General features: G+C 41.9%; 1 protein-coding gene across 1 annotated transcript in view; it reads right to left on the reverse strand.

Moving 5' to 3' along the window:
- The window catches only part of LOC139411160 (growth hormone receptor a), a 71,717-nt gene that overhangs the window by 18,184 nt on the left and 38,479 nt on the right, over positions 1–15,054 (reverse strand). The window contains exons 3-4 of the mRNA XM_071157065.1: positions 9,206–9,338; positions 8,820–8,992 (exon numbers count right to left, since the gene is read on the reverse strand). Of these exons, the coding sequence (XP_071013166.1) occupies positions 8,820–8,992; positions 9,206–9,338 (306 nt within the window). The remainder of the gene's footprint in view (positions 1–8,819; positions 8,993–9,205; positions 9,339–15,054) is intronic.

The following is a 15,054-nucleotide window of genomic DNA, read 5'->3' on the forward strand; positions in this document are numbered from 1 at the left end:
GCTGAAGGGTATAGCGTGTAAAGATTGTCTGTCCTCAGGTTGCAACACTCACTAACGAGTTCCAAACTGCCCCGAAGCAACGTCAGCAAAATAACTGTTTGTCGGGAGCTTAATGAAAAGGGTTTCCATGGCCGAGCAGCCGCACACAAGCCTAAGATCACCATGCACAATGCCAAGCATCGACTGGAGCGGTGTAAAACTCGCCGCCATTGGACTATGGAGCAGTGGAAACGCCTTCTCTGGAGTGATGAATCACGCTTCACCATCTGGCATTCCGACGGACGAATCTGCGCTTGGCGGCGGATGCCAGGGGAATGCTACCTGCCGAATGCACAGTGACAGTTTTATCCCTGCCAAGAACTTTACTTTAACTTGAAAGTTTGTCTCTATCCTTTGTTCTTGTTGTAATGCATACTTTACAGTCATGTTTTTCCCATCATATTTGAAATAACTTGTAGAAAATACACTTTATGACATTGTCAAGAAGCATTATGACCATCCTGTGTCACTTTACTTGGACTAACAAAACACTTTATGACATTGTCAAGAAGCATTATGACCATCCTGTGTCACTTTACTTGGACTAACAAAACACCTTATGACACTGTCAAGAAGCATTATGACCATCCTGTGTCACTTTACTTGGACTAACAAAACACTTTATGACACTGTCAAGAAGCATTATGACCATCCTGTGTCACTTTACTTGGACTAACAAAACACTTTATGACATTGTCAATAAGCATTATGACCATCCGGTGTCACTTTACTTGGACTAACAAAACACTTTATGACATTGTCAAGAAGCATTATGACCATCCTGTGTCACTTTACTTGGACTAACAAAACACTTTATGACACTGTCAAGAAGCATTATGACCATCCTGTGTCACTTTACTTGGACTAACAAAATACACTTTATGACACTGTCAAGAAGCATTATGACCATCCTGTGTCACTTTACTTGGACTAACAAAACACTTTATGACATTGTCAAGAAGCATTATGACCATCCTGTGTCACTTTACTTCGACTAACAAAACACTTTATGACATTGTCAATAAGCATTATGACCATCCTGTGTCACTTTACTTGGACTAACAAAACACTTTATGACATTGTCAAGAAGCATTATGACCATCCTGTGTCACTTTACTTGGACTAACAAAACACTTTATGACATTGTCAAGAAGCATTATGACCATCCTGTGTCACTTTACTTGGACTAACAAAATACACTTTATGACACTGTCAAGAAGCATTATGACCATCCTGTGTCACTTTACTTGGACTAACAAAACACTTTATGACATTGTCAATAAGCATTATGACCATCCTGTGTCACTTTACTTGGACTAACAAAACACTTTATGACATTGTCAAGAAGCATTATGACCATCCTGTGTCACTTTACTTGGACTAACAAAACACTTTATGACATTGTCAAGAAGCATTATGACCATCCTGTGTCACTTTACTTGGACTAACAAAACACTTTATGACATTGTCAAGAAGCATTATGACCATCCTGTGTCACTTTACTTGGACTAACAAAACACTTTATGACACTGTCAAGAAGCATTATGATCAAAACCGGCTGGAATGCGCTTTTAATAAAATCAGCATTCAGGATTAGACCCACCCATTGTATAAATGCCCTTATATCAGTCATGAGTCAAAAAGAGACGGTCTTGTCCCGCTCCTGAAATCTGCTCCTGCATTCAACCCAGTCATCAGCAATATAGCATTGTGGTAGGTGCATGTTATACATCAATGTGTGCGCAATTACAATGATCATTTAACACAGTCAATTATTATTATTTTTTTTATATAACATAAACATACTGTTGACACCTAGGCTATGGTGTGATGGAATGTTTTGCCATGTGTGGTAGGTAGTGGGTTTTGGCACTCTTGTGTAGGTGCCATAACCAGCCATAAAATAAAACAATATATGTCACACCAGGTCTAAATATATGTTACGACAGTGTTATGATCATATAACAACAGATTATGACAAGTTATGTTTGCTGTTATGACATATTATGACATGGTTTTGACCGTGTCCTTACGTGTTATGACGTTGGGTGTCAAGTAAAGTGTTATACCATTCAAATAAAATCGACCAACACAACACAAAAATTAACACAAGAAAGCTGTAACGGACAAAAACGCTACGCTCCCAAAAACAAAGATGTACAAGAGGGTGTACATTAATCATGCCACCAGCAGCAAGCTATTGAGTCGAGTTTCCAAGACATCATAAAGGAAATGGGCACAGAGAAGCTCGCTGTCAGGGGAGGGCGGGTTGTGAAGTCTACACGCCGCTCCCCGATGTTAGGTCACATGTGGGTTCTAGAATGTTCAGCGCTGGAATATTGACTTGTCACAAGGCCCGTTCTCATTGTTTACAGCACCTTGGGCTGGATGTAGTTGGAGTGGTAGAAGCTCATTTATAGTACATTGGAAAAGTATTCAGACCCCTTGACGTTATCCACATTTTGTTACGTTACAGCCTTAATATAAAATGAATTAAATAGTCCCCCCCCCCTTAATCTACACACTTTACCCCACAATGACGAAGCAAAACAGCTTTTAGGAATTTTGGGTAATTTATAAAAAAAGATATATGTATATCACATTTACTTAAGTATTCATGTCAACTTAGAACTACGAACAGATATAGCCCCTGGTACACTCCAGACTTCATTGCCCTTGACCAGCACAAAAACATCCTGTGGCGTACTGGATTAGCATCGAATAGCCCCTGCGATATGCTACTTTTCAGAGGAGTTAGGAACCAATATACACAGGCAGTTAGGAAAGCAAAGGCTAGCTTTTTCAAACAGAAATTTGCATCCTGTAGCACAAACTCGTTCTGGGACAATGTAAAGTCCATGGAGAATAAGAGCACCTCCTCCCAGCTGCCCACTGCACTGAGGCTGGGACACACTGTCACCACTGATAAATCTACGATAATTGAGAATTTCAATAAGCATTTTTCTACTGCTGGCCATGTTTTCCACCTGAATACCCCTACGCCGGTCAACAGCTCTACACCCCCCACAGCAACTTGCCCAAGCCTCTCCATTTCTCCTTCACTCGAATCCAGATAGCTGATGTTCTGAAAGAGCTGCAAAATCTGGACCCCTACAAATCAGCTAGGCTAGACAATCTGGACCCTCTCTTTCTAAAATGATCCGCCGAAATTGTTGCAACCCCTATTACTAGCCTGTTCAACCTCTCTTTCGTATCGTCTGAGATCCCTAAAGATTGGAAAGCTGCCGCGGTCATCCCCCTCTTCAAAGGGGGAGACACTCCAGACCCAAATTGCTACAGAGCTATATCTATCCTACCCTGCCTTTCTAAAGTCTTCGAATGCCAAGTTAACAAACAGATCACCGACCATTTCAAAACCCACTGTACCCTCTCCGCTATGCAATCTGGTTTCTGAGCTGGTCATGGGCGCACCTCAGCCACGCTCAAGGGCCTAAACGATATCATAACCGCCATCGATAAAAGACAGTACTGTGCAGCCGTCTTCATCGACCTGGCCAGGGCTTTTGACTCTGTCAATCACTGCATTCTTAATGGCAGATTCAACAGCCTTGGTTTCTCAAATGATTGCCTCACCTGGTTCACCAACCACTGATAGAGTTCAGTGTGTCAAATCGGAGGGCCTGTTATCCTGCAGGGGGCAGTCTCTATGGGTGTGCCACAGGGTTCAATTCTCGGGCCGACACTCTTCTCTGTATACATCAATGATGTCGCTCTCGCTGCTGGTGATTCTCTGATCCACCTCTACGCAGACAACACCATTCTGTATACTTCTGGCCCTTCTTTGGACACGGTGTTAACTAACCTCCAGACGAGCTTCAATGCCATACAACTATCCTTCCGTGGCCTCCAACTGCTCTTAAATGCAAGTAAAACTAAATCCATGCTTTTCAACCGATCACTGCCCGCACCTGCCCGCCTGTCCAGCATCACTACTCTGGACGGTTCTGACTTAGAATATGTGGACTAGAGGTCGACCGATTAATCGGCATGACCGATTAATTAGTGCCAATTTCAAGTTTTCATAACAATCGTAAATCGGTTGTTTTTTTTACACCTTTATTGAATCTTTATTTAACTAGGCAAGTCAGTTAAGAACACAATCTTATTTTCAATGACGGCCTAGGAACGGTGGGTTAACTGCCTCGTTCAGGGGCAGAAAGACAGATTTTCACCTTGTCAGCTCGGGGGATCCAACCTTGCAACCTTACAGTTAACTAGTCCAACGCAATAACGACCTGCTTCTCTCTCGTTGCACTCCACAAGGAGACTGCCTGTTACGCAAATGCAGTAAGCCAAGGTAAGTTGCTAGCTAGCATTAAACATATCTTATAAAAAACAATCAATCATAATCACTAGTTAACTACACATGGTTGATGATATTACTAGATATTATCTAGCGTGTCCTGTGTTGCATATAATCTGACTGAGCATACAAGCATACAAGTATCTAAGTATCTGACTGAGCGGTGGTAGGCAGAAGCAGGCGCGTAAACATTCATTCAAACAGCAATTTCGTGCGTTTTGCCAGCAGCTCTTCGTTGTGAGTCAAGCATTGCGCTGTTTATGACTTCAAACCTATCAACTCCCGAGATGAGGCTGGTGTGACCGAAGTGAAATGGCTGGCCAGTTAGCGCGCGCTAATAGCGTTTCAAACTTCACTCGCTCTGAGGTGGCTGTTGTCGTTGTGTTGCTGGTTCGAGCCCAGGGAGGAGCGAGAAAAGGGACGGAAGCTATACTGTTACACTGGCAATACTAAAGTGCCTATAAGAACATCCAATAGTCAAAGGTTAATGAAATACAAATGGTATAGAGGGAAATAGTCCTATAATAACTACAACCTAAAACTTCTTACCTGGGAATATTGAAGACTCATGTTAAAAGGAACCACAAGCTTTGGGGAATTCTATTGCTGCCAATGACTGAAAGGAACTGCAAAAATCTCCCTCACTAGCTTTAAGCACCTGCTGTAAACAGCCCATCCAACTACCTCATCCCCATACTGTATTTATTTATTTATCTTGCTCCTTTGCACCCCAGTATCTCTACTTGCACATTCATCTTCTGCACATCTACCATTCCAGTGTCTAATTGCTATATTGTAATTACTTTGCCACCATGGCCTATTTATTGCCTTTACCTCCCTTATCTTATCTCATTTGCACTCACTGTATATGGATTTTTCTTTTTTCTACTGTATTATTGACTGTATGTTTGTTTATTCCATGTGTAACTCTGTGTTGTTGTATGTGCCGAACTGCTGTGCTTCATCTTGGCCAGGTCGCAGTTACAAATGAGAACTTGTTCTCAACTAGCCTACCTGGTTAAATAAAGGTGAAATAAAAAATATCTCCCTCACTAACTTTAAGCATCAGCTGTCAGAGCAGCTTACCAATCCTTGCACCTGTACACAACCATCTGTAAATAGCCCACCAAACTACATCATCCCCATATTGATATTTATTTTTTGCTCCTTTGCACCCAAGTATCTCTACTTGCACATTCATCTTCTGCACAGCTATCACTCCAGTGTTTAATTGCTAAATTGCAATTATTTTGCCACTATGGCCTATTTATTGCCTTACCCCCCAGAAATCTTACTACATTTGCACACACTGTATATAGACTTTTCTATTGTGTTATTGACTGTACTATTGTTTATCCCATGTGTAACTGTGTTGTTTGTGTCACACTGCTTTGCTTTATCTTGGCCAGGTCACAGTTGTAAATGAGAACTTGTTCTCAACTGGCCTACCTGATTAAATAAAATAAAATAAAATAAAATCACATTTTATTTGTCACGTGCCGAATACAACAGGTGTAGACTTTACAGTGAAATGCTTACTTACAAGACACTTTGCTATTTACTTTGTTGAAGCACCTTTGGCAGCGATTACAGCCTTGAGTCTTATTGGGTATGACGCTACAAGCTTGGCACACCTGTATTTGGGGAATTTCTCCCATTCTTCTCTGCGGATCTTCTCAAGCTCTGTCAGGTTGGATGGGGAGCGTCGCTGCACAGCTATTTTCTCTCCAGAGATGCTTGATCGGGCTAAAGTATGGGCTCTGGCTGGGCCACTCAAGGACATTCAGAGACTTGTCCTGAAGCCCCTCCTGAGTTGTCTTGGCTGTGTTCTTAGGGTCGTTGCCCTATTGGAAAGTGAACCTTCGCCCCAGTCTGAGGTGTTGAGCGCTCTGGACCAGGTATCATCAAGGAGCTCTCTGTACTTTGCTCCTTTGATATTTCCCTCGATCCTGACTAGTTTCCCAGTCCATGCCGCTATAAAACATCCCCACATCATGATGCTGCCACCACCATGCTTCCCTGTAGGGATGGTGCCAGGTTTCCTCCAGACGTGACACTTGGCATTCAGGCCAAAGAGTTCAATCTTGGTTTTATCAGACCAGAGAATAATGTTTCTCATGGTCAGAGTCCTTCAGGTGCCTTTTGGCACCTTTATGTGTCTTTACTGAAGAGTGGCTTCCGTCTTGCCACTCTACCCTAAAGGCCTGATTGGTGGAATGCTGCAGAGATGGTTATCCTTCTGGAAGGAACTCTGGAGCACTGTCAGAGTGACCATCGGGTTCTTGGTCACCTCCCTGACCAAAGCTCTTCTCCCACGATTGCTCAGTTTGGCTGGGTGGCCAGCTCTAGGAAGAGTCTTGGTTGTTCCAAACTTCCATTTAAGAATGATGGAGGGCACTGTGTTCTGGGGGACCTTAAATGCTGCATATATGTTTTGGTACCCTTCCCCAGATTTGAGCCTCAACCCAATCCAGTCTCCGAACTCTACGGACAATTCCTTCGATCTCATGGCTTGGTTTTTGCTCTGGCACTGTCAACTGTGGGACCTTAAATAGACAGGTGTGCTTTTCCAAATCATGTCCAATCATTTGCATTTACCACAGGTGGACTCCAATCAAGTTGCAGAAACATCTCTAGGATGATCAATGAAAACAGGATGCACCTAATTTCATAGCAAAGGGTCTGAATAGTTATGTAAATAAGGTATTTCTGTTTTTATTTGTAATACATTTGCTAACATTTCTAAAAAACGTTTTCACGTCGTCATTATGGGGTAGTGTGTCTAGATTAATTAGGAGAAAAAAATATTTGATCCATTTTAGAATAAGGCTGTAATGTAACAAAATGTGGAAAAAGTCGAGGGGGTCTGAATACTTTTTGAATGTACCGTATATATACAGTATATGGTTGTAAGAGTAAGTTATCTAGCATGCTTTAATTGTAATGGTCGCATAATTTATTTTATTTTAAATTCAAACCTTTATTTAACTAGGCAAGTCCGTTAAGGACAAATTCTTATTTACAATGACGGCCTACCCCGGCCAAACCCAGATGAAACTGGGCCAATTGTGCGCCGCCCTATGGGACTCCCAATCACGGCCGGATGTGATGCAGCCTGGATTCGAACCAGGGACTGCAGTGACACCTCTTGAACTGCATTGGGCCCTACTAATTCAATTATTTCCATGCTAACAGACGAATCACGAATCTACTGTACAGCCATCAACACGCTGTTGTCCTGCACATCTGCACTTCCTTGTGTCTCTCGTGATACACTGGTGCCGAGACCAGTCTTCTCGTCTTCGCAGGACATCTGTTACACAAGCTCTTTGGTTATTGCTTTTATTGCTAGGTATGACTGCACTGTTGGAGCGAGAAACACAAGCATTTCGCTGCACCTGCAATAACATCTGCAAATCTGTGTACGCAACCAATAAACTTTGATTTGATGAACTAAAGTGTTACCAACTGATAAACAAGCCTGAAATGAACAAACTGTGCACTTACTGCCCTTTTAAACGAACGTTTGGGACAGAACCCGATGTACGTACAGTTTTATCCAAGCAAAACTTTGACGTGGAGTGGCCCCTCTCACTATTGAGACTGGTCGATACACAAACACTCTCTTAGATAAATGGGTATGTACTTTTGGAAAAAAAACGGTTTGCTCCACTGAAACAGAAGCTCGTGCCTTGCTTTTACTGTGGGTTAAACAACGACATGAGGGATGATTGTTAATTCATCAGCTGTCGAGACAAAATTATAATTGTAACGGTCTTGCTGAAAATAATACATGTATAATTTTATCAGGTAACAATCATATTTAATATATAAATAATATATAAATATTCTCCAATGGAGACGTTCCTTTATATGTGCCTAATTGTCCTTTTATTTACTGCACTTAGTTTTTGGTTCATGCATACATGTGTATAGGTTATGTTATGTAGTATAGATGACACCTCTACCATGTTTGACTATGATTGTTTTTAGTGTCTCAAAAATCCATTTGAATGGTCCACAATGTATTTAAAACGACCTACTGTCGCATATTGTATCATTGGGGAGCGACACTTAAATACATTTTCCTAAACTCTAAACTAAATTCGTTTGGGAGGCCCCTCAACCAATCAGGTAGATTTAACCAAAAACATGTCAAAGTTAACTGCCACTGCTGACGTCAAGAGTGAGTCCTCAAGACTTTATGACAAATGTGTATTTCAAACAGTCAAATTTGTGTTTTTTAAAAGACAATCAGTGGCCTCCAGAAAATGAATGGGGATTTCTTTGCTGACCCAAGTAGGTGAGCCGGTCCAACAGTCCTCTATATTTGTAATGTGTTTATCAGACCCGTTCAGTTCCTTAAGTTCTGCAACTTGGCATAAAGCAGTGTCTAGGGCTAACTAAGTGTCGTTAACTATAATAGTCCATATTAGCATGTCTTTTGTGCCCTCACCGATGTCCTGCAATTCGAAACACAATTCATCGTAGGTGATGTTCTGGCTTTTGGAGCTGAGCCGCACACAGTAGGTCGTCCAGATAACTGTGTTGTTCTTATTGAAGAAACATTCATTCTTCACAGAGGAGGAGTAGTCAGGGCACTCCCTCCATTCTTTCGTCAAATCATTTCTGAGGGAGCGAGAGAGAGAGAGATAGGACACATTTTAGAGGTCTTTGGACTCTCGAGTCTACATGAGTCATTGATAAAAAGATAATATAAAACTTAAATAATTTTTTACAATACTTCCGGGGTATATAAAGCACACACACTCTTTACATGTTTTTCACTACTTTCCACACACTCACTCACTCACTCACTCACTCACTCACTCACTCACTCACTTCTTCCAGTAGAATATTTGCAGTGCTCCGGGTTCCGTGAGATTCTGGAAGCTTCCGGCGCTCCACCAACAGCTAAACGTCACAAGCTCCCTGGATTTACACCCAGTGAAATGAGGAGCATGGACAAAGGGATCTGAGAGAGAGAAAGAGAGATCCACTTTAATTATCACAGAGAAGCATACTTTAAGAAAATGACACAGACTACTGTACAAGAAAATATACCGTATGTGAAGAATTATTCATCTGTTGTGTGGATCAAATCTTTCATTAGGATAAATCTGCCTCTGGTTTCTGAGGTGTGGAAGTGGAACAAACTTTGATATAGGGTTGAACTATGTCCAAACCCGGGCTAGCTGTGCTCTGTGCATTTCAATCAGGCAGAGCATTGCTACTGTAAAAAACACTAGCAATATAGCCCTTTACAGTCATACCCGTACAGTATATGGGTTACAAATGGCTGATTTGGGCACGAATAAGAACCTACATTGGAATGTAGTGGCTGTACAGTAACATGCTATATATGATGTCAGAGCTCTGGCACTGCGCTGTACAGGTTATGACTGACAGCCGTTCTGGGCTTGAGCACCGAGCGCGACAGGAAGTCCCCCCCCCAACCCTCATATTCTTTGGAGTGATGGAAATTCTGTAAATTAAGATCACTCAATGTATTTTGAAAGATGAGATGTTGAAGATTATAATAGGTTCCTGCTTAGATGTCATACCATCGTGCACAACACCCGTGAGTCCAAACGTGCAATTCACATTTCCGAATCATAAAACTCAATTCATATACAGTGTCATTTATGATCACTATGTCTGATGTACAGTTACAAGATGACATGGCGTCATACGTTCTGAACAGAATGAGATTGTTTATTTATTGTGAAGAAAATTCACTGCAGCACACGCACCTGAATGCACTCATGACTATGCGCACCCAAATTAAGATTCATTTCTCTGAATTGCCTTGTGAAAGCCTAACAAGCATGCCTACCTGACCCAGATTGAGATTTCTAATGGACTGTTTTTGAATTGCAGTAATTGTGTGATGGGGGGGTGCAGGGCTGTGTTCCAAGCGAAAAAAACTACAAGTGTGCTTGCTCTAGTTCCTCAACGGCAGAGCTAGGAGAGTTCAAAAAAAGTACCTTATAGTTGAAGACTCTTCTTTGAGTCATAAAAGTGACTGGAAATTGCTTAGGTACTGGGCACACTTTAGAGAGGTGTGTGTCCACTTGCAGAGACACCAGTTGGCCCTCTCCCTCAAACCCTTGTCATTTGTTGGTCTTTTGTTGCACCTACCCCACATTTTCTTATCATGTTACTGAATGTATCCAGAGTATTTTCTGATTTCGTTATCATCAAATGCGGTGAAAAGTACAGTCAATGGAAAATACAAATAAAATCAACAGCGTAATGTTTTGATTCAGTCTTGTGTCAGGTGAACTGTTGTGTTCTCAACTTAAGTCTGATCATTTTCCCATTACCTCCAAACTGTTCCCTTTCAGCTGCTACCATGGTTATGCACGTGCTTTTCATAATTCTTCTGTAAGAAACATTTCAATTGAGCCCTATCCATAGAAGCCAATTGCCACAATCGTAAAGGTCTAAGAACATCTTCAAAGCTTGGTAGGGCACCTGAGTGTAACCTTAATAGTTTCTTACCATGTGGTTCCACTGCCACTTCTCTTCCATCCTTCTCCCCCTATTAGACCCATTTTCTCTGCCTCTACCCCCTCCACAGACCCACCGGCCCATCCTCCCTCTGAGTCAGTTTGTCATCCATTTGTGAGGCTCTGGGTTTGGCGTTACCATAAATAAGTGACTGAAGGTGCCATTGATTTCTGCTCAGAGCTCTCGCACGCACCTCCGTGCACACACACAGGCGCACACACATACAGTCAATACACACAAACACATTGTATTAGCTACAGTGGGCTCTCGACACTACCTAATGGGTCTGTAGTGTTTGAATGGCTTATAAAAAGGGATTTAGTAAAGACTTGGAGGGTGAGGCGGTTTGTTAAATGTAGCCTAGACATAAGGACTTTGAGTGTTATAGAGAATAACACATTAAATCATGAAAGCATATGACACACCTAAAACCTATTTCATAATGTCTCTGTCATAGTCTCAAATCTTGTTTCAAAGTCTGACTGACTGCTGGCTGCAAGTTGACAGGGAGCTAAACAATCGCTCCTGGCCAGAAGATGGATTCCTACCTCCCTCTCCATCCCTCTTTCCTCCTCCTCTCCTTTGCAGCTGAACTCTATAGAATACACATATTAGTTTACATGCGTGCGCGCACACACACACACACACACACACACACACACACACACACACACACACACACACACACACACACACATACAATTCTAATTTGTGGAGCTGCTTTGCCTTTGATACGTGGTAATGTCATCATCTTATACCATTATCATCACCAACATGGAACATACTTCTCAGTTTATTTGGTTGTTAAACATAGGTCTACAGTGGGGCAAAAAAGTATTTAGTCAGCCACCAATTGTGCAAGTTCTCCCACTTAAAAAGAGGAGAGAGGCCTGTAATTGTCATCATAGGTACACTTCAACTATGACAGACAAAATGAGAGAAAGAAAATCCAGAAAATCACATTGTAGGATTTTTAATGAATTTATTTGCAAATTAAGTATTTGGTCAATAACAAAAGTTTATCTCAATACTTTGTTATATACCCTTTGTTGGCAATGACAGAGGTCAAACGTTTTCACAAGGTTTTCACACACTGTTGCTGGTATTTTGGCCCATTCCTCCATGCAGATCTCCTCTCAATACTTTGTTATATACCCTTTGTTGGCAATGACAGAGGTCAAACGTTTTCACAAGGTTTTCACACACTGTTGCTGGTATTTTGGCCCATTCCTCCATGCAGATCTCCTCTAGAGCAGTGATGTTTTGGGGCTGTTGCTGGGCAACACAGACTTTCAACTCCCTCCAAAGATTTTCTATGGGGTTGAGATCAGGAGACTGGCTAGGCCACTCCAGGACCTTGAAATGCTTCTTACAAAGCCACTCCTTCGTTGCCCGGGCGGTGTGTTTGGGATCATTGTCATGCTGAAAGACCCAGCCACGTTTCTTCTTCAATGCCCTTGCTGATGGAAGGAGGTTTTCACTCAAAATCTCACGATACATGGCCCCATTCATTCATTCCTTTACACTGATCAGTCGTCCTGGTCCCTTTGCAGAAAAACAGCCCCAAAGCATGATGTTTCCACCCCCATGCTTCACAGTAGGTATGGTGTTCTTTGGATGCAACTCAGCATTCTTTGTCCTCCAAACACGACGAGTTGAGTTTTTACCAAAAAGTTATATTTTGGTTTCATCTGACCATATGACATTCTCCCAATCTTCTTTTGGGTCATCCAAATGCTCTCTAGCAAACTTCAGACGGGCCTGGACATGTACTGGCTTAAACAGGAGGACACGTCTGGCACTGCAGGATTTAAGTCCCTGGCGGCGTAGTGTGTTACTGATGGTAGGCTTTGTTACTTTGGTCCCAGCTCTCTGCAGGTCATTCACTAGGTCCCCCCGTGTGGTTCTGGGATTTTTGCTCACCGTTCTTGTGATCATTTTGACCCCACGGGGTGAGATCTTGCGTGGAGCCCCAGATCAAGGGAGATTATCAGTGGTCTTGTATGTCTTCCATTTCCTAATAATTGCTCCCACAGTTGATTTCTTCAAACCAAGCTGCTTACCTATTGCAGATTCAGTCTTCCCAGCCTGGTGCAGGTCTACAATTTTGTTTCTGGTGTCCTTTGACAGCTCTTTGGTCTTGGCCATAGTGGAGAATGGCCTACCCCTGCCTAGATATACTTACTGCTTTACTTTAAAAACATTGAAAAGGCCTGATTATGGGAATGGTGCTTAAAGATACTAGGAGTTCAACTCTAACTCCTGCCTAGAACCCTGCCAACTAAAAAAGATGTGCATTTAAACTTCTCCCATCAATCAAACACAACACAAAAAACAACAGAATTAGCCTTCCCTTGCCCTGCCTTGGAAATCACTGCAAAGCTAAATAATTAATCTAAGCATGAATGGAAATAGTGCATTAAAGAACACTGTATAATTGATAACTCTCAACATTTTTTCATTTTTACAGGTAGCCTACACAGTACATTGTTTATAAATGTCAAATCACCGCTTTGTCTATACATTACAGTTCAATGCATTTCGCATACTTAATTTCTTTTAAATCGAATAGAAGATGAAAGAAAAACATCTCTGAGCCAAACAATCATTTCCCATCAAAAGGAGGTGTACTCCACTGTATCGAGCTTGTGTACTAGGTAGTAATGGGGGTAAAACAAAATGGATACAGTTACATATCAGGATATTATTTTTGCCAATATATCATGTTGTTTTGACAGTTTCGCAATATTATTTTTGCGCCAGTCGGCTGCAACCAAACCTACAGTATATTTCCTTCATAGCTTGTTCTCCATCTTCTTTTTAAATAGGGAGACGGTTTACTTACACATTTACTTCCCATGACTGATCGAATGATCCCATTTTCCCTCTCTCTTGTCCCTTTGCAGGTCAGCAATACGTTTTTGACCATGGGATCGCAATAAAATCACAGTATTGAATCGCAATACATGTAAAATCGTGAGAATCGAAATACATATCGTATCGGCACCTATGCATCATGATAATATAGTATCGTGAGGTCCCTGGCAATTCCCAGCCCTAGTACTAGGCTAAGTGTGACTGTGACGAATTAGTGCTGAAGTTGTAAATATCTTTGACGTCATTGTAAGTGGTTTTGGATCAAAGTGTCGCCCAAATTATCTTAATGTGCAGGAGGTCAAGGTTAACTGGGAGTTCTCTACTATTCTATCACCAACTGGACACATCTGCCCGGCCTCCAAGCCAAAAGTCTATCGAAGGTGAAAGGTTATGAACAACACCTGATAAACAGTCTCCTGCTCATCTGCTGAGAGGGCTTTTCCAACCTTTGGTCTGTGAGTTTTTGACAGAGGCCTAAATGATCGATTTTAAAAGGGAAAATATAAAATGTCTCTCTGGCCTTTTGTGACTCAGGGCCCTTTTTATTATGCCTGTTTGGGGATGTATTTCAGAGGCTTTTCATAACTGATCATTGACAGAAGGTCATCTGTGAGAGAAGGGCATCTGGGTATGACAAACGGAGAAGAACATGAAGGACTGGATGGAGAACAAGGTTTTTTTTCTGATGAGAACGTCAATTTTGTCTTCTTTCAGCAGGAGAATGGCACGACTCTTATATAACCAGCATACTCCTAAAGCAATGGAAACACAAACATGTTGTGCATGCCTGTGTATGCTACAGACTGTGTGCATTTGTGCCCCCACTCCTCTCTCTCTATCAGGCTGAAAAACAGTCTTCCTCCCTGTACCAGTCCACACAGCGTAGCTAGGAAACAGAGCCTGACTCACTGACAAGACGACAATCATTAGGCTTAAAACAAACCCTCTAAAGTCTAAATAAAACCCTTTCTGTGAGCACCAAAGCCACAATAAATTGCGGTGTGAAAAGAGCAAAGGCGCTTTAGGGATATATCAGTGGGTATATTGCAAAACGGTTAGCTAATTGCCCTGAAGAGCCTGGGGGATATGGGGCTAATGCTGAGAATCACCACCTTTCCAGCTCATTTGGTAATGTGAGAGAGTTAGCTAACACTGGGCTAACAACACGCAGAGTGATTTCTTCAGAGAGATGGAGACAGGCGGAGGTTTGTGTGTGTGAGTGTGAGCGAGCAAAGCGAGTGAGCATATCAACAACAAAACATGCTTTCAACTTTCAGAATTTTTAGCAACTCGTGTGTCAT

The sequence above is a fragment of the Oncorhynchus clarkii genome, chromosome 6, assembly GCF_045791955.1.
Source record: "Oncorhynchus clarkii lewisi isolate Uvic-CL-2024 chromosome 6, UVic_Ocla_1.0, whole genome shotgun sequence".
NCBI classification, from domain to species: Eukaryota; Metazoa; Chordata; class Actinopteri; order Salmoniformes; family Salmonidae; genus Oncorhynchus; species Oncorhynchus clarkii.